This window comes from Cyprinodon tularosa, unplaced genomic scaffold, assembly GCF_016077235.1.
Source record: "Cyprinodon tularosa strain WSP-4 unplaced genomic scaffold, ASM1607723v1 ctg442, whole genome shotgun sequence".
NCBI lineage: Eukaryota > Metazoa > Chordata > Actinopteri > Cyprinodontiformes > Cyprinodontidae > Cyprinodon > Cyprinodon tularosa.
The window spans coordinates 481,216-502,376 of NW_024039166.1; the positions used below are offsets into that span (position 1 = coordinate 481,216).

The window sequence follows — 21,161 nt, forward strand, 5'->3', positions numbered from 1 at the left end:
AGAAAGTTATTTCTATAATAATGATAATAAAATCCTGTTTTCCAGGGAATGCACTCTCTCACTAGGACAATATGATGTCACTTCCTTCTAAAACTTTTTTTAAATAATAAAAAAGGGGAGTTCACAAGGAATATTTGGGAATGATTTTCTTTTATATTTTCATATTTATTTTATATTATTATAGTTCCATTTCTATCAGAAGGCTGAAGCAAATCAGATGCCAACCTTTAACCACTCGTTATCTAATGTCAGAGTATGAAAAGAGCAAAGACCAAAGAGTATTATCAATTAATTATGGTGCTGTAGTATTAAGCTAGACTGAAACTATTGACATGATAAAGCCTTAATATTTTTACTGAGCCTTGCACAAATTCAAACAATGCAATAAAAACTGAAACTATTGATGCTTTTATGGATTTACTCTCTGCTTTCTGTACCATCCTTCCCTATTCTGTGGAAATAAGTATCAAAGCTACCAAAATATGAGCTTTAAAGGAGTTTTTGCCCCCTTCATTGCCAGATATTAAAAGGTAATCTCCAATTAACTTTCTATTAAACTATAAAGCACTTTTATTTCCAATTTCCTGGCTACAGTCCTTGAAATGAACCATTCCATCAAAAACAGATCAATGAGGACAGAAATTGAATCTGTTGAGGCAGCTGTAATCATTTCAGTCTCTGACACATACGGTCGCTTTGGACGCTTGATTTGTTATGTTGCTCCATGGTCATCTTCCTAATGACTCAACAGCATCACTACAAGCTGAGACTTTCAGAATTTAAATGAAAACAAAGTAGGAAACAGATCATGGAGTTAAAACTGGAACTGCTTTAATTTAGGCAGGCAGCAATCAGCAGTCATTATATGCCAGAGTTGTCCCTGTTACGTGTTCCTGAAAGAAGAAAGGTTAGTAGGTCAGACGTACTGACGTCACCTTCGACATTCATGGAGACACATTAACATGCTTTTAGTTTAGCTGTAGCTACGGCCTCAATTTCCTCACCTCTGTCAAAAACATTCAGAATTACAAACAAAAGACAACATAATTAGCTTGGATAAATGGCTTCCGGATGTGTGAAGCTGTTCTGTCAGTCAATTTCTGGAGTGTTATAAAAAAAATGTCCTCAACCAGCAGCAGATAATGACACCTTTCACTTTTAAATGCATCGATAAAAAAAATTATACGTTCACGGGAACAATACTTATCACTCCTAATCCTTAGTAGCCACACAGACTAAAGGAGAAGAGCTGCAGACATATAGAGCACGGTCCATTCTGTTTTTAGATAACAAATGTTTGAGCCCTCCATGATTCACAACATAACAGCGCTCTGAACTCACAGCTCACACCCAGAGAGATGAGGTAACATACGCTCCGGAGCTGAGGACACCGAGATGTTGACATGGGTGTAAGTATAGCCCAGCACTTTCATTCAGACTGAGTGGGAGTATTTTAAACTGTCCCCTGTGGCTTATATAACTGAACTCTGCAGGCGTTATGGGGCTGAAACTCTTCCCTTTATCTCTAGTCTTAAACGTTCAGCACTGATTTTTAACAGGAAATGGGGTTTAGACTGCTGCAAAGAAACTGAAATATTAATTAAAACTATCTAAAAAATATAAATCAATCTACTAACTCCTGTAGTGGGCACTTTATTAGGATTCCTACATATCGAGGCTGCAACCAACGATTATTTTGCTAATCAATTAATCTGTCGATTATTTTCTCAATTAATCGATTAATAATCGGACAGCAACAGGTTTCTTAAAGCTACAGTGTGTAATAATTACAGGGATATAAAGTCAGAAATTGAATATATTATACATAACTATGTTATTTATCATCACCAATGAGCTCAGCCTTTTAACCATAATATTTGCGTTGCCTTAGAATTCGTTATTTATAATTACATAGGAGCGGGTCTCGCAGCCATGGAGGCAGACATCTTTGCGCTACGGCAGCGCAGGGCCAACAAACTAGTGATTGCGAGATCGCCCATTACGCTCAAAAGTAACTACGGCAAGTTGAGAGAGATGAACTGAGACGGTACTGAACAATAGATGGCAGTATTATGCCTGAGAAGCGTTTAGTCTGCCTGAAACCAAAGAAGAAGAAGAAGCAGGTATACGGCGCCTCAGTAACAAGAAAGGTGAACAAGGCGGCAGGCGTGAGTGACTTTGCAAACTGTTTGGCACTGTGTGGCCAAACATCAGACGAATGGAGGATCATGCCTACTCTGTATCACAACGAAAAGCGGCGGACCCGAACCCCCGTCATCTAAGAAGCGGAAACACGACGAGAATAAACGCAAGCGTGAGAAGAAACGACAAAAAACACGGATCAACATTGGCACGGCATTTACACGATGGAAGTCACTGATGGAGGAAAAAGGTTTTCAAAGTGACGCTCAAGTTGCCAGTTTTCTCTTGGACAGGTAATTAATCCTACACACACAATTGTCTAATATCACTGCAGTTTTTGGAGTACAGGATGCTCAGACCTGTCTAAAACAATAACATGCTGCGTGATGATGCTGTTACTCTCCAGTATACTTATTCAGCAACGTCCCTGACGTTTCACAGGTAATGATTCAGTCATTTTCTGTAAAATAATTTCCTGGATATATACCTCGGTTACTTCTCTCTGGCTCCTTTGGAGATCTTCAAGCCTTTCCTCCTCTGCTCTAGTCACCCTGCTGGCACCCCTCCCTCGCCTGGCCCTAGCTGCACGCCCTCGCCCTCTCCCTCTTCCTCGCCTTGTAACCCCCGTGCCACAAACATGACTTGGACTCTGTAAACGAGGAATATATATTCTTCCAGCGAACACAATGGGAGATGTTCATGTTGCTGCAGTCTGCAGTTTGACCGCTAGATGTCGCTGAAAATTACACACTGTAGCTTTAAAGAAGATTCTTTTACAAAAGAAACCAGGTGAAACTTAAACTTTTCCACTTGAGGAGTTCTGGTTAAAGCATATAGACAGACAAAAACATTTTTTTTTTCTAAAATGCAAAATCTTTATCTATTTTTTCACAATTTTGATAGAATTATTGCTCTAAGCTAACCTGACTCCGCCAGATGGATTTGCTCCGCATATCCATCTGGAAACCTTCCGTTGAAGTAATTTTGGGAAGGGGCGAAAATACCGGTTAGCTGATTGGCCTATGTTGGTGATAGACGGGCCAAATAAACCAGTCAGATCAACGAAGCATATGACGTACTAACAGCCAGGCTACTCTTGCCGAAACCAGTCGGGAGAAGAGCAAAAACATCTTTTCCTCTGAGAAAAGCCTCCAGAGCAGTGTTTTGCTCTTCTTTCAGTGAAGAAATACTCTGTAATTCCGATATAACTTTCTCGATAGCCACGCTAACGCTAGTTTCATCGGCTGAAGCCGCCATGTTCTTTAGACTGAACTGTCGCGCTTCTCGTTGTGTCACACCTCAACCCGCCTCAAAGCCAACGCTGATTGGACGTTCGTTTGGTGAACGGCCCCAAATATTCTTTAACGGAGAGTCTCCAGACTGATCTGCGAATGAAACCTTGAAAGGTTGCGAGATCAGGATGGTCTCACGAGGCTAGCTCTAAGCAGGCTGATCTGTCAGCTAAAGGCATACTTTAGAGTCTCTTCACTCCAGTTAACGATAAATCAATTACTAAATTAGTTGACAATTATTTGAATAATCAATTAAACACAATAATTGTTTCAGCCCTACCACATATTAACATTTTCCCAGACAGAGTTAATTAATTTAAAGTTAATTTAGCCTTTTTCAGCTTATAAACAGAAAAAACAGGTAGCTGTTTTGATTTTGATGGATGGACACACTTTTAGACAACAGGTGAAGCAATCAAAAAAAAAAGGCATAAACAATGACTTTATACAACTTTTCTATGTTAATCAACATGTGAGGAATGTTTGGGTTTAATTTAGGGAATCTGTTGGTTTGTTTCATTATACTGCAAGTTTTCAGTTATTTCTTTATGATGTGACCTTAAAGACATAACTGATGTGTGTAAAAAGTGGCCATGAATCAGCTTTCTATGGAATGACTCGAGGCTCAAAAGCAGCATGAGTGTTGGCCCTATACTGGATCTTTTTAATGGGTTCATCGTCAGTGCGTTTGTTAATCCGCTCTGTGTTCACACACACGCGGAATCACTGCTGCTGTGCGTCTGTTCACTGTCAGCTTAACCCACTCAATCTGTAATCCACAAGCATGGAGAGGACGGACTGAATGAAAGATGGCTGTTAATGAACCTGCATGTTTACAAATGAAACATTCATATTTACTGATCGTTTGGTCTGACTCACAGCTTCCTCCTCTCCTGCTCCGATCATCCCTCATCTACATAAGATTGAGTGTCATTTATTCCTACAGCAAACAGAGGGAATCGCATTCCTTCGGTTGCCCTGACTACAGAGGCGGCTCAGTAGATCTGGCCTCGCACCTCGCAGTCATCACAAATGAAGCGAGTTAAAGGCGAAGACCATCCGTCGGAGCCCATTCAGCAACATTCACTCCTCCCTCTTTGTTCTGACTGAATGGTCAAAACAATGTTGGGAGTTCAGCTCATCGCTGAGGACTGTGGGGCAGGCGAGGTCTTTGCTCTCTGAGCCGGCTAAGAAACCAGACCTGCTACAAAAGCTGCTCTCTGTTAACAAGAAGGAGAAAGAAAGCTCTGATACAGCATGGTGCTTTAATAAACTCTGCTTAGGTTATCAATCTTAGAATCAACGCATTTATTCTGAAAAATATTTAGAAAAAGTTTCGATCTATATTTTCTCAGAAAATAAAACCCATTTAAGCAACTTCTATTCTATTAGGTGGTTGTTTTGTCCCGATTAAATGTTTAACAAAGGTTGACATGAGATTCTGGAAGTGTTTTTTTTTTTATCACCAAAAAAGGCTCCCAAACAAAGACTAGTTTCCTAATTGTTTTTATTTACATCATTTACTATGTTAGATTTTTTTTTTTTTACTTTTTGCAGCACTAGTGGCTCGTTTTTCAAACGCTAGGCTGACAGAAAAGGGGTATAAGAGAGGGGGAGAGACATGCGGCGAAGGACTACAGGTCGGATTTGAACCCGGGTCGGCCGCGGAGAGGAATTAAGAGTAGATTAGACTTCTGCAACCGCACACATCAAATGTCGCTTGGGTCTGGTAGCGAACCAGTGTCCTGCCAAAGCGCAAGGGGGAGCCTATTTGAGAACTCGCAAGAACTTTGGCGGATGGTCATGAGAAATTCCTGTTGGTGGAGACCATGGTAACTTTATATAATTTGTCTGAGGCATCGTGCAAGTGGTTGTACTTCCGAACCTCCTCGATTAACATTTTGTCGTAGTCGTCGATTGTAGTTGTTCCTCGGTTTTTAAAAATGGCGCACCCCGGCACCGAATCGAGGAGGACGACCACACAGACAGCCGGACAGGCATACCAAGGACCAATCACAGCTGCTTTTTGTCTGCCCACTTCCGCTTGAGGTCCACGTGGGTTTGCGATCATCCGACGCTTTGTTGGGATTTTTTTTGAGTTGGGCAACGGTTGCAGAACCTCTGCGCGGGGAGCGTGGTCATGCACAGTGGCAGATTTGACATGTGTCTGAAGCATAAATTGGCCTTAAGGCCCCTGTACATGGGTTGTGCGCGCTAACAGCTGTGCCGCCTGCATGCCCAACAACATTAGATCTTTAGAGTTTAGTTTTTTTAAATACAGGTAAAGCCTGACGTAGAAGATCAACAAATGGTCCGGTGGGTTTTAGTTTCCATGTGCAGTTGGAGTAAAACAGCACCTCAAATAAGCTGCAGCCAGCTGAGCGACTAGGAGAGAGTTTTCATTAGAGGTGGAGATGTTTTCTCGTGGGTCAGTGTGAGATTCTCAAGGCATTGAAATCTGGATTAAAATACCATCCTGCTTTTTCTCCAAGTAGAAAAGGCAAAGGGATATAGGGATATGGCTGCATAGAGCCAGAGAAAACACTCCAGCTTTTTATCTGGTATTTCATTTAAATGATTTCAAAATTGAAGGAATGGAAGGAACAGTGTGATGAATCTATTGAGACTATGAAAACACAATCCCTGACCACTGCCTAAACAGAACCTGTGACTCTTAAAGTAGGTACACCTTGACAGTGGAAACAAATCAACGCCTGATTGGTTGAATAAATAAACTAAAAAAGCTTGCATTAGCTACGTTTACATGTGAAAAAAATTTCCCCGATCCGATCCAAACCTTGGTTGATCGGAAATTCAAAATCTCCGTTTACATGGACACTAAATGAAATGATCCGATCATGACGTGTGTATACATGTACCAAGCGTTGGATCAGATTAAATCTTTTAAGCATGCGCAGAACTTCCTGCCAAACTTGGCAGTTCTGTCTGCGTCTGGTTTTTGGGAGGCCTGACAAACGATGCGCTCGGAGCGAGCGGAAAGAAAAACGGAGAGAGGAAAAAAGCACTTGGCAGCGAAATGTCCGAGAGAAAATGTAGAGAATGAGCGATTGAACCGGCGTGGGAGAGCGAGTGGGCTGTGGAGAGAGAAAAGAGGAAGAGGAGGAGGATAAATTCCTGCTTCCTGAAACTTTAAATGAACTTGAGTGTATAAGTCGGCGTTCCTAGACTCCTCCCGCCATGTTGTTCACAACAAGAGCGAGAGCGACCGGTGGTTTCCTGTTGTTGACAAGGCGGAAAAACGTCACGCTGACGTCGCACACATGCGCAGTGAAGATTATTTTACTCTTAAGATCCGAATGGGTGTTTAAATGGATGCCAATTGGAATGGCGATCGGCAAAAACCACCTCTCTCTTTCGGAATTAAATTTAGATCCGATCGGACCGAATCGGATTAGAATCTTCAGTCTGACATGTTTACATGAAACATTTTTGATCTGATCAGGCCTTCAGTCCGATTAGTTGTGTCCATGTAAACGTAGCTACTGTCTGCCTTTTACTGCCCTGATTTTTAGATATCAGCAACCTTTCCATGGTAACCAGAGTTCACAAGAGCCTTACATTTAGGATACTGGTTGAGACTAGGAAAGCCATGAAAGAACATAATTCTTACCCTTTATAATCAAACATTTTTCTAATTTATAAGTACTTCTAAATATATGCTGACTGAATAAAAAAATAAATAAAGGGCAGAGAAAAAACAGTCAATAGATTTGTGCCCACCAGTGCAGTGCAAAGGGTTCTCTTTTCTGTTCTAGGTTCTGAAAGTCAGGCATAAAGCACTTTGTCAACTCAAATGAACTTAATACAATAACAAACTAGACGTGCCTGGTGATAGATTCCAGCTATTTTTGATCATGTTGAATATATTCCTGTTGGGAGCTTGCCAGTAAAATGAAACCAAGGCTTGGAAAAGATAATCTTCCCTTTAAGAAGCCTGACAAACATGCTGTCGCCCAGAGGGAGAACAGTCAGGAGCTGGGAGACGGAAACACACCCCCATCCTCTTTCCTCTTGATCAAAAACGAACACAGCCGAGGCTGAGCTGAGAGAATAAAGTCTTTGAACGCTTCTCAAAGTGAGCCTTTCCGATGCATGAATTATAAACACCCACATACAAACACACCTGCATAAGCTGACCTTTAAGAAATCATCAGTTTCAATCCTAATCCTTGACAAATCGTTGACCTCCATTGAATCAGTAGCTTTGATCACAGTAAAGGTAAGCTAAGATACAAAATAAGTCAGGCCGTAACCAGAATCATTTTTTTTTTTTAGCTTAGGTAATGCAAACCGGTTGGTGGACAACTCAAAAATCTCATCATTGCTTTCAGTATCAGTAAGGTGAGACTTAAAGGGAAACTCTGATTCATTCAGTGTTAGAGAGCAACATTTTAAGGAGATAACAAGAAGGCTGAATAGAGCACAGATTTTTTTAAATTCTTTTCAGCTATCAATCTCTTTGGTGACCTTTAGGAAACCTTAATTTAAGTAATAATGTGATGTTTTTAATGCGTATCTCATTCTAGCTATGCTAACCTGAAAACAGATGCTTAAGAAACAGTATTCATGTGTTTCTTCTTTAGAAGTAGGATTGGTCTATTACTGACAATGACTTTGATTTTTAAGGACTTTTTAACCTCAACATCTCTAGCTAAATTAAACAAACACTGAACATATCACTGCAACAGAGAACACGAATGCCTGGCACTTTGTATGTTTAGCTAATATTTATTGCAGTGCAAGTAGCTATTTTGCAATAATGATAAAGCATAAATTGACAGGATGATCTATTTGGGACATCCTGTGGATTCTGAGTCAGAGATCAGCAGGACCTGGACAACTTGATTCAATTTATGGATTTCTACAAGGGCTGTATAAATTAATCAGATTAATCATGATTCATCGATTGTCATCTAATTTATTAATGGATTAATCCTTAAAGTCGTAAATAAAAAATGTATGACGGAGGAGACTCATCCACGACCTCCGACACTAAACTCTCCTCCTCTTGCATGTTTCCACTGTCCATAGCGTTCCTTGACTGTGTCGTTGCTAAGTGCTGCTTGGTCCCAATGGAATTTCCCATTGGGAACCTACTAGCACTAAGTTGCTAACTGGTTAGCAAGATGCTTCCGAGAAACCGGCCACAATCAACCTTGCTTGCGAACCTTCCACCACAACAACCCCGCCCCCTTGATAAACGACCAATCTCATTCACTTTATTCACTTGCGTAAACTCGCGCACCACTTGGGAGAATTTGGAAACTGCCACGGTTGGAACAGCCGCTTCCCTACGACTTTAACTTGAATATAGAGACCGTAAAACATGTCTTTAGCTAGAAGAGTAATCAAATCTGTTATTATACCAAAATTGTAAAAAATGAATAAACATTTTGCTTTCAAAATTAATAACCTTTTTTGTCCATTAATATGCTCTATCCAGACGTCCTTAGAGGGCACAGTTTTGGCTTCACTTGGTTTATATTTTGTGTAAAATCTTCATTAAGGAACATTTTGCCATTGATTATTATTTGATTAATTGAAAAATGAATCGACACAGTAATCCATAAGTAAAATAGATGTTAATTGCAGCTCCAGTTTCTACCCTCTACCTTTGTGACCTTTGATGTTCCAGAGCACACAAGTCATAATGCGAAACAATGATCCAAAGTGCACCAGTAAGTCAACCTCTGATAAACGGGAAAATGCTGATGTGAAAGTTTTTTAGTCAAAGTTTGAAATCAAATCGGATCAAGGTGCATTGGAACGACCATATACAGGTCATTTATGCTCGCAAGAACTTTTATCTGCTTGATTTAAAACAATCTGAAGCAGACTGAAAATGTTTTATCATTATCTCCCTTTTATCTCCTCTTTCTTTCATCGGTTCTCATTTTTTTCTGTTTTTCCTTTCCTGTTCTATTTACATTTCAGTGTCCATATAATCTGCAATTTATGCATAAAACAAGCGGAACACTATGGCAATAGCCGTACTGCTCCACTTGTGAAAGTAAAAACTGTTGGGCTCTTTTTTGCATCAAGACAATTATTGATATTGCCACATTGCCAGACAGGACACTGTTAAAAAAAAAACAATCAGGCAAAAACAAGTGGGCTAAAATTTTTCAGTGATGTGGAAAATAAATGATTTTAAAAACCGTTTTTGCATTTACTCATGCTATTTTTGTACTAAAATATGTTTGATCTGAAAAACCAAACATATTTTATTTTGATGTTTCAGGTAATCTGAAAAATTGCATCCATGCAATAGAGAAGTAATGCTAATATGAAAAGACAAAAGTTAGTGATTAAAAAATGTGGATCATAAAGATCAAAGGTTTGGTTTACATTTTTTCACCAACCTCCATTTTTATTTTCCCTCATCCAAACTTTCTAGCAGCTGATGAGGGATTAATAAAAAAACTCCTATGGGTGTCTTTAAGAAAAGCTTCATTTGACATCAGAGCTGCTCAGCAACAAACCTCTTCCAGGTGCTACAATGGGGAGATGCTTGACCAAACACCACTATTCTGGGCGCTGGCTAACGAGAGATGAAAGAACAGCCAGCAGCAACTGAAAAGTGTCATCAGTAAAACAAATGTCAGGACATATTGTTCCGTGTACCTCCACTCCTTAAAGAGATACCTGAAAAAGCACTTTTCCCCCAATTTCTCAAACTGTTGCAGCACCCTGCAGCGCACAAGATTGATGGTTGGGTGGGGGGGGGTGGGGGGGGGGGGGTGAGTAGTTTGAGATGTTCAAATTGCTCCATACTCAGCACCCTAGACATATAAGGCTGCACAAAAACAGAGCACTTCATGTCCATTTAGGCCCACTTCTCTTTTTAAAGGAAGCTTGTTATTTCTGATTCCAAACCCTTGGATAAAGAGGAATCAGAATGCCATGTTACTCAACCTTGAAGAGCCATAACAGAATGAAGCGAGCAGAACACAGGTGATATTCATGCAGCACATAACAGGAAGCCTCTGTTTAATGGACCGCTGGCTGCCCTCCAACAAGGAGCACAGCTTGGGAAAATGTCTCTCTCCCCTGGTACCTCTGAACCATTCCATCTATATGCGAGGATTTCACTGCTTACAATAAAGAAATGACTTAATCATCTGCATACAGACAACTCAAAGCTTCTACTCAAACAACCTGAACTGATGATGCAAGCATGCATTAGGTGCAGAAATAGAAAGATTTATAAGAAAGCATGGACCATCGCAAATAAATGCAGCGTTTGAAATTAGTGATACATTATGACAAGACAGCTGTTGCTCTGCAGACATCTTACGTACAAACTCTAAAATAGATTATGTTGTTCCGATGTCACCCTCGGCAACGCAATGTTAGTTTAAGGCATTTTTGGAGAAGATAAAGAGAAGATGCGGAATGATCTCTGTTTTTTGCATCCAAAGTTGAAAAGATGGATGGATTGACAGACTAACAGATGCTGATGGACAGATGAATAGATACCCAAGCCCAGGAATGGACAGGCATATGGATAGATGAACAAATTGGTGGATATAAGGGCAGAAAGATTGACAAATGGGTGGATGGAGAGAAAAAAAAGGAGGAAAATCACACATCACTGAATGGATGGAGGAATACACAGACAGACAGACTGTTTGAGAAAATCCAACCTATTGTAGCCCAGTATAATTTCTGTCTTCCTGGTCAATTGTAATTAACTACATCATATCCAAATTCTTGGTTTAGCCTGGCTTTTGGTTTGGTACAGGTTTATTTTGAAGTTTTTTTTTTAGTATCAAGCATCTATGATGGACTATTAGTGCCACACTAAGAGATATATATATCACGAATAAAGTCATAATGTAAGAGCTACAAGATTAAATGAAGAATATTATGAGAGTAAATTAGTAATATTATGAAAATAATGCAATAATAATATGTGAATAATGTGCTTGCTTTTTTTTTAGCTGAAGGACACATTTCCAATCCAAACTATAAAACCGATGTTTGTTTATTTTTTCTGGCTGTTAGCAGAGCCTTAAACTTCCAGCTCAGAGGTTCAGTTATTGTTTTTCTGCTACTGTTGGAAGATGTGCAACAATTCAGACAAATTAACCTGGGTCATTTTATTTGGCCTTTGACACAAATTAGAAATTTAGATCTAAATCAATTTAATACTTTTTCAGATTGTGTAGTAACCTTGTAATACACATAACAAAGATCAGCTGATTCCATACATGCTCATATTTAATATAGGAAAAAGAAATAGGGATTTTTAAGCCATTCTAGCTTAGTTTTGGAATACAAAGTTAAATAAATAAAGATAAACCAGTTAAAAGCAAGGTATTTTCTTAAAAATATATGACTGTCGTTATGAAAAATTGAGCATCTGAGCAGAAAATCTGAGTTTTTCCCCAAATAAAGAATAAATGAAAAAAAATGTTCACATAAAATACATGACTGTATAAAATAACACGTTGTTCATTGTCTGTCCTTCTCTTTACATGTCGAAATAGACAGTAGAAAAAAACACTGGTACATTTTATCTCAGTGAAGACATAGTCTTCCAATAACCATACATGCCAGGACCTGTCAGAGAAACATGTACAACCAAACTGTCTCTGCAACGTTTCTTCCGAGCCAGATTTCGTTTGATAACCTGTTCAAAAATAGGAAAAAACACATATTTACCATATTTTAGTCGGTAGAATCACCGTATCCCGACTTCTGATAAACTTTTAACCGCAGCAGCACCGGCAGATCCGGACATAATAATCAGAGAAGTCGTACTGGATCCCCCGGTTCGTAGTCCACGGAACTAAATGTTGACATGTTTGGAGCAACAGATGCCATCACGGCAACGGCCGCCGCTCCTGCTGGGAACCGAAACGTCCCTTCTCTCCGCCTGGCCGCCGCGGTTATCCACCTCAGCGCTGCGAGTAGGAGAGGCGCAGTGTATTTAGGCCCCGCCCACCGCTGCAGCCTGGAGGGAGGGGCAGTGGGACGTATCGAGCACACATTTATTTATTGTTACATATGCCGCAAAAAAATCAAATTACCGCCATAAAATTACAGAAGAGGATTAAGGCCACTGATAAAATAAAAAAGTCAACTAATTTTTAAATATTATTTCAGTTTAATATGGGGAAAAATGTCAGAATTTTGACTTTAATCTCATAATTTTGACTTTAAACTCAGAATTTTTAGTTTAATGTCAAAATTCTGACTTTTTCCTCAGAATTTAACTTTTCCTCAGAATTCTGACTTTTTCCTCAGAATTCACACTTTAATCTCAGAATTCTGAATTTTTCTTCAAAATTTGTCTTTTTTTCTGACTTTTTACTCTGAATTCTGACTTTTTTACTCTGAATTCTGACTTCACTCTCAGAATTTTGACTTTAATCTCAGAAATCTGACTTTATTATCAGAATTCTGACTGTTTTATCAGAATTCTGACTTTAATCTCAGAATTTTGACCTTAATGTGGATGGGCACCATGAAGGAAGAGATGTGGGAGCATTCAGCTTCACTGACAAAGATGTGAGTTGTTTGCGAGGGCCAGTAACACATTGGTGCAAAATTGAAATTAGGCGACTTTTACATGCTCGAGGGGTCCCTGGTGATGCTATTTCATTAATGGAGCAGAAGGTGATTAAAACAAGAGAGCTAGTCTCTAAAACAGACATGGCTACAGCTTGATGCTAACATGTGTGTTAGCTTTCAAAATTCTGAAATTAAAGTCAGAATTCGGAGATTAAAGTCAAAATTCTGACTTTTTTCCCATATTAAACTGAAATAAAATTTAAAAATCAGTTAACTTTTTTGAGATACAAATAAAATAAGTTTTGAAAATTGATTTCCCTCGGGAGAAGGGGTCTTTTATTTTCCAGAGATGTTCTTTTAAATCCATAAAAAAAAAGCACAAAATACACGACAAAATCAAGCTGGAGGCAAGATGTAGAACTCATTCTAATGAGCATGAATAGAAAACTTACACAGTTCAATTTCCTTCCATATTAAGATAAATATGAATCTATAGCTTATTTATTTCAATAACAACATCAATTTTTAAAGAAATAGATAACCACGAAAGCTTCTTAAATGGTTTTATATTTTATTTATTAGTAATATGGACAAAATTAGTAAATAAAAGAGAAATATTAATTTAAATAAACATATACATGAACATGATAAATTTTGTATATGAACAAAAATTAAAGAGAAAATATAAAGTTAAATAATATTTCCTGAGTGGAGACATGCATTTTCTATGTTTTACAAAAATAATTAGAGAGCAGACGTGAATTTCACACCTAATCAGTCAAAAATAATTGTGTTCATTATTAACCTTTAGCTAATAAGGATCGTGTTTTTATGTCAGAGAAAAGAAAAACGGTTAGAAAATTGTAATCTTGAAACTGCAGGTGCACCTCTGGCTTATCCAGTTTATCAACTTTGCTTTAAAACAAGTATTATCACCCCATGTACATGTTCTTACAGGAGTATATAAATTCAGCAATAACTAATAGATGTATGCATGAAGAGCCTGCTGAAAATCTAATTAAATACCCACGATCATTTATCAGCATTTGGACATAAAGAAACAAATTCAGCTACTACCCTGATTCAATGACTGTTAATAATAATAATAGTTTAGTATAGGGTTGAGTGCGCACACAGCCATTAAAAGATTGATAGTATCTAAATTCTAGAGTAATAAAGGTTCAAATTGGCTGTTGACCTTACAAAAAAAAAAAGTCAAAAATGTTTTCCAAACTATAAACATATAAGATGGATTCTGCACTGGGGATTAATCTGCAAACATTACTTTTTACTTGTTATTTTGCTTTTACCAAAACCTCTTATTTGTTGCTGTATAGTGTGAGCTGAAAGTCTCTTGCACCTTCAAAAAGGTGAAGAAAAGCATCTAAACATCATGATGCTACCTCTACAATGCTTGACAGTTAGAATTGTCTGCTCAGGGTGATGTTCCGCCTAACAAAGGGTTTTAGAAGCAGTGGAAAAAGCTCTGTTTTGGTCAAAAGCATGATACTGCCACAGCCCAGTAGTTAAATATAAAATTCAATAAACATACTACATATTTTTCCTGCAGTATGTTTTTTTAAAACTAAGCATTCTTGTCCTTCCTTACCAAATGATTACCTTTTGTTGTTGATTTTTTAACACCAAATCCAAAGATAATACCCAGAAGTTTGATCTAATACATTTGGTAAAAGCTCAATTAAAAGTTTGTAAACTATTAAAATGTACCATAAATAATCAGATGAGTTGAAAACAATGGAAAGGACCCTACTTTGGGTTTAAAATCCCAGCTTTGACAAACACATACCCCTTAAGGTATAAATATTTAAAGTTTATTCTTTTTTAAAGGCTGTACTGCTTTAAAGATGCCAGAAGTTGCACTCTGATTAGTTATGCTGACTGACCTCCTTTAATAGTTTATCTGTTACAGAATATAACTGATTTGCATTCAGTGCATAAGCAGGTCATGAAAACAGTTTGTTTTCAACCAGATTAGAAAGAAAAAGCATCAACATGACACCATTTTTTATTTGTTTTCACTGAAATGATGGTTAAATTACTCCACAAAGATCTGGGGTTTAAGTTATAAATAATTTAGTGCCAGCAGCGCTCCTCTGACCCCAGTGATAAAGACACCAATTAGTCTAGATGGGTAGTGGGCCTGTCATAGGATCTGAGCAGGCTGATAGTTTACTGTCCAAACAAGCATAAAAAATTAATCTTCACAGGAAAACCTCTGATGGCTATTCTGCCTTGACCTGCCCTCCAATAAAAAAAAAAAAACACTCGTTATAATTGCTTTCTCTGACTCATCCGTCATTCTCTGTCACTTTTCTTGAATTTTGTTCTGTATTTGTACTCAGACTCTGAAGCCCCCTTTCAAAGAACAGCGGGTGAGTCAGCTGCCTGTTAATCTTCGACACGAGAGTGCACGTTGACAGGTTACGTGCTCCGAGACCCGGTGAATCAGCCTGCAGGCCACAGACCAGCACCTGGTGCTGAGGCAGCCGGGGGGAAAACTGAATCTGATCCCAGCTGAGTCAGTCCAAGTTATTTCTGTGAGCGCCTGAGTGCGTCTTAAGACAGTCATTTGCATGGTTTCGGGATGATTCCAAAGTAGATCTCTTGGCTGCGATGAGTATTATCACCTTATTCCCTCTCAGCCCATTTGTTCCGGGGATTGGTGTATAAAATATAAAAAGAAACAGGTAGAGTGCTGGGAGTTAATTGCTGCATTTAATTATGTGCAGATTGGAGCACTCGTACTTTCAAATTGATTTGGCTCAGAGAAATCATTGGATGTGGGCTCCCAGGAAACAACTTTAGCCTAAGTGCCATGAAGAGTGGCTCTATAATGGGGCTCTGCAACGCTGCGTGACACATTTTAGGAAGCAGAAGAGGAAAACAATTTCCAGAGAGCTTTTTCTGCACCTGCTTTTATTCAGTAGTAGGATATTTTTAAAAATGGCCACAATTTTTATCCATCCATCCATTTTCTAACACACTTAATCCCAAGTGGGGTTGCGAGGGGTGTTGGTGCCTTTCTCCAGCTGTCAATGGGTGACAGGCGGGGTACACCCTGGACAGGTCACTCATTATTTCAATAAAAAAATCAGACACACACAATTCTTTAAAAACGCAAAATATCAGTTATGAAAACATGCAGGTGGCGCAGTGGTTAGCGAGCACGACCCATGTATGAAGGCCTTAGTCCTCGACATGGGGGACCCGGGATCAAACCTATCTCCTACCCCCTTTCCTGTCAGCCTACTGTCAAAAACCAGCTACTACTGCCGAGCCAAAATCTATACCCTTACACCTTATTTTATGCAATGCCAAGCTAGAAAAACCATCAGAAATGATGTTAGAGAAGCAATTATAGCTGCTTATTAATCTAGAGCAGGGTTCGGGAACCTTTTTGACTCAGAGAGCCATCACAGCAAAATATCTGGAAATTTATTTCAGTGAGAGCCATATAACATATTTTAAGACTGAATTCAACTAAATGCGAGTATAATAAGCCTCTCAACTTATTTTTTAAATAATGTCGTTATAATACTCACCATTAATGCGACTTCTGGTGCTGCATGGATTTGCTGATGGCTTTGTAGTCTGGTTGGTACTTGGTAAGGTTAAGCTTCATGCAGGCATTGAGGCTTTCATCCGTTAAACGTGATCGTAGGCTGGACTTGATGTTGTTAAGATGTGAGAATGACTGCTCACATGCATACGTAGATCCAAACATGGTCAATACAGCAATACTCACACGCTGCAGTGTGTGGTATGTGACAGGAAGCGCGTTCCAAGTTTTGATAATCAGCTGGTCTTCGGGTTGAAGTTTTTTCATTTCTGCCCACATGTGCTTGCTCGCCAACTCTGCTTTTTGTCGTGCAATTCTTTCCAAATCTTCATTCAGTGACTTGAACTTATTCACCCACATGTCTGAGGCCTTCAAGTCAGCCACTTCTGCTTCCAAATCTCTGACGGAGACACCAGGAATGTAACTCAGGTCGGCTGTGTTCAGTGAAGACTCGTTTGGATGGGTGATGAACTTGAAAAGACGAGTGTGCTCACGAAATTCTCCAAAGCGTGTTTTGAACGACTGTAGGAGACTGGATGTGAAGCCAGCTAGCTGGCGGAGATCAAATTTTTGAGTGGGCTCACTTGCTGTGCATGCATCTTTAAAATTTCTCAATTTTTCAAAATGTAGTAAACGACCTGTTTCAAGATCCATGATAAAGAGCTCCAGCTTGTTTTCAAAAGCAAACACGGCTTGTTGAAGCGATAAGACTGTATTTCCAGTTCCTTGCATTTTCACGTTGAGCTGGTTCAGATGTTCAGTCATATCCACGAGATAGTAAAACTTGAGGAGCCACTCAGTTTCGGCTAGCTCAGGATGCTCAATGCCTTTCATCGCAAGGAAAGTCCGGATTTCGTCCAGGCAAGCCGCAAAACGGCAAAGCACCTTCCCTCTTGACAACCAACGCACATTGCTGTGCAAAAGCAGACCATGATAGTTATTTCCAACTTCATCCAGCAGTGTTTTAAACTGGCGATCATTTAGGGCTCGGGCAACAATAAAGTTGATCACACGAATGACCAGCGACATCACTTCGCCAAGCTGCCCGTCACACATCTGAGCACAAAGTGCCTCCTGGTGTAGAATGCAATGGAAACTTAGGATGGGTCTATTTTCATGTTCACGGAGAAGCGCCACAAATCCTTTGTTTTTTCCCACCATACACGGCGCACCATCAGTACACACTGAGAGAAGTTTATCCATAGGTAGATTTTTTCTTTGAGCGAACTCCATGAAACACTTGAATAAATCCTCACCTCTCGTGGATCCTTTTATTGGCAGAACAGCAAGACTTTCTTCGCGCAGTGTGTCACCAGCAGCATATCTTGCAATCACACTGAACTGTGACAAATGGCTTGCGTCTGTTGACTCGTCCAAAGCCAGGGAAAAAAACAGCGCTGCATTTATGTCCTTCACCTGCGTTTCCTCCACTTGGTTTGCCATCATGATGGTGCGATCATGAACAGTTCTTGCCGACAGAGGCATGTCTTTTATCCGTTTGATTATCTTGTCTTTGTTCGGAAGATCATCAAAAAGTTCATTGGCCACATCCAGCATGAACGTTTTAGCATACTCGCCATCTGTGAATGGTTTTCCGTTCCTCACTATTGCTAAAGATCCAGCAAAGCTAGCGGAATTATAGTCACCTTGTCGGGTCCATACACGGAGCTGCTGCTGGCTAGCCTGCACGCTGCTCAGTAGCTCTTGGCACGCTTTCTTCCGGCTGTCCCCCGCCGGGTACTTTGACGCAAAGGTAGCATGGCGTGTGTCGAAGTGCCGCTTTACATTCGACCGTTTCATCGATGCAATTTTGTCATTGCAAATAAGACACACCGCAGAACCTGCTCTCTCCACAAAGGCAAATTCTTCGGTCCATTCGTCCTGAAATGTACGATACTCCTCGTCTTTTTTTCTTTTTGCCATCTTCTTCATTGAAGGGTTAGCTGTGAGCTACTGCCCGAGCAGACTGATTCAAAAGGGGGTTTACCCAGCAACAGCCAACGTAGGCTATTATTGTCCAATTAAAATAATGGACTGCTCCTGCAGCCAATAGCAACCCTGAACAGGACATGAGCAGCGGAATACCGATGCATGGATTAAAACAGATTTTATTCTATCCAAATTAAATATTTTGTTTTGTCTGCGAGCCAGATGATATCATCAAAAGAGCCACAAGTGGCTCGCGAGCCATACGTTCCCGACCCCTGATCTAGAGTGTCTTTTAGTGGCATTTCAAACTATTTGAAGTTTATCTTTTTGCTTTAATAAATGTTTTTCAAATCCTCTCCACTGTTAATTGTTCAAGAAATTACAAATTAAGATAAGATTAAGCTGCATTCCTGACTCTACAGGTCGTAGCAGGTATCTTAAATGTTAAATTTAATGATAAATATGGTTAATCTGAAATCTCTCCTTTTTCCATGTGACCATTCTTTATTTTTTCCCCCATCACTGTATATATCTGAATGCACTCTATATACTTCATGCACCTTTTCTTCCTTTTTGCACCTCCTGTTTGTTTGTTTATTAGAGCCGATGTCACAAATTTCTATACTATTCTATTCTATTCTGACGATTCTCCATGAACAAGGATGCAAAATTTAGATATACAAATATGCCCCTTAATAGACCGTAACATTTGTGGGGCAGGTTGCAAATGACAAAACCACAATGCACAAGTTAAATGTAATTGAGCAATGCATCATCGCCTCATTCCAGCTGATGAAAGTATGATTATTTAACCCAAACAGCGTCACCACAGGACAAAAAGAGAACCAAGCTGTATCAGTGTCATATGCGGTGGTAAACATCCAGAGCTCAACTTGATAGAAGTAGTGTGGAGAAATAAAGGAGCTGTGCATACCCTGACTGTCTGCAAACCTGAGGCATCATTGTAATGAATGCAGAAATTAATATAGAAATGGTGTACTTATTATTCCAATTTCTAAAAAATTAATATGCAATTTTAAAATATTTTCCAGTTATACCAACCCTATGTTTGAAAGTCAAAAGGGCATTTTTATGTTGACTTTGAATGTTAGGAATTTACAACCACAAATGAATCTTAAAACTCACATGTGCGTCAAAGGATCAGGCACTTGCGTGTATTTGTGAATTCCACATCGCGTATCACATAACACTATTGTTCTCTCTCCCCATCCACCATGTTTGTCTTCTTTATGGACTTCCTGACTCACTTCCTACTGAGATTCCTAGAAAGGACGTCCATTTTAACCCTGAAACCACCAGAGACGACTGGAACATGAGTCTATAAGTACCCTTGGGGATGTGTAGGATAAGGATGTTGTAATATGTTTGAAAAAAACGGTGACATTAATTACCTGGCATCAATACTGCCTATATAATCAGCACTGTGAAGAAGATGATTTCCTCTCCCAGGACATTTAGATGCTACTGTGTTTTATTAGGTGTGACTGAGGATCATTAGAAGAAAGAGGAAATTATTATTCGTTATTAGATCTTGTACTGAAGAGGGGATGTTTTCTGCTTCTCTAATAGTTTTTTTAGGAGGGGGTTCAAATCATGGATGCAAAATAAAAGGAATTTCATGCTGCAGAAGCTGATAAGATAAAACACCAAACTACAAAATTTCTCAGCAGCAGATTAGATTGAAGGTAAATTAAATCTAGTTGTTAAACACTGAATGAACCATTTCACTGTTACTAAATGTGATCTTACAATACCTTAGTAGGGAGTTTAAATGAGATCAGCTTAAATGATGAAACTCTGTGCAACACAATGTGGTGCCTGTGTTACAAGGAGCATCTATGTCGACTTTGGCACTTAGCCTTAAGTGATTTACTATTATGTGCTTTTGGATTGTATAATTCAAAGTACCTTGTGACACTAATACTATTTTACAGGTTTAATCATAATTAAGGGGTAGAGCATGAGATGAGGCAGGAATCAAAAGGATAAAATTCCTCTGATACTTTACAGGACAGAGGGTGCTGCTTGTGAGTAGATAAGATTAAAAAGAAGTACTCAAAGTAAAAGTGAGGAATGGATGGAGGAGACTGGGTGAAGATAGGTAAGTTTGTTGAAAAATGATGGAAATAGTGAGTCCTAAGACCTGAGATGAGATAAATTTGAGTACAGGCAACTAAAAGTAGAGCTAATTGACTCAAATAAAGGATTAAAAAAGGTTGATAAAGACAATTTTGACTGATGAAAGTAGAAATAAAATGTTATTCTAGAGCCTGAATCTGAGTCTAAGGCTGAGGAAATTGCAAAGATGAGGACGGGTAGCATCAAAATAGGTTGTAAACTAAAATGGAGGCTGAATAAAAAACATGCATAACATGAAGATGAGATGGATGAAAAGGAAAGTTTTTTTTAGGGTAATGAGTGGGGTGAAGAAAAGATCTAGTATGACCAAGAAGAAAAGAGGTAGAGACACAAAAAATCATTATAAAGATGATGGAATAGAAATAATAGAAGAGAAAGATAAGGAGGAAAAGTTCAGGAGCAGAACATTGATAAAATGACTAAACCTGGATCCCAGAAGAGTCTGAAATTATTCAGAAAAAGGATGTAACATTATTTTCCCCATTATCTTTGACCGAACTGACCCTTTTCATCCGTGA

The 21,161-nt window shown here is 39.1% G+C and overlaps 1 protein-coding gene across 3 annotated transcripts in view; it reads right to left on the reverse strand.

Annotated features, from left to right (window-relative positions):
* LOC119793177 (transmembrane and coiled-coil domain protein 3-like) overlaps window positions 1-21,161 on the reverse strand; it is an 83,589-nt gene that overhangs the window by 34,610 nt on the left and 27,818 nt on the right. Inside the window, exon 1 of one of the 3 annotated variants that reach the window (XM_038300201.1) lies at window positions 12,123-12,381. The exons of the other annotated variants lie outside the window; for them this stretch is intronic. Within the exon in view, the coding sequence (XP_038156129.1) occupies window positions 12,123-12,125 (3 nt within the window). The 5' untranslated portion in view covers window positions 12,126-12,381. Of the gene's footprint in view, window positions 1-12,122; window positions 12,382-21,161 lie in introns of those variants that run through there. 3 annotated transcript variants of the gene reach the window in all.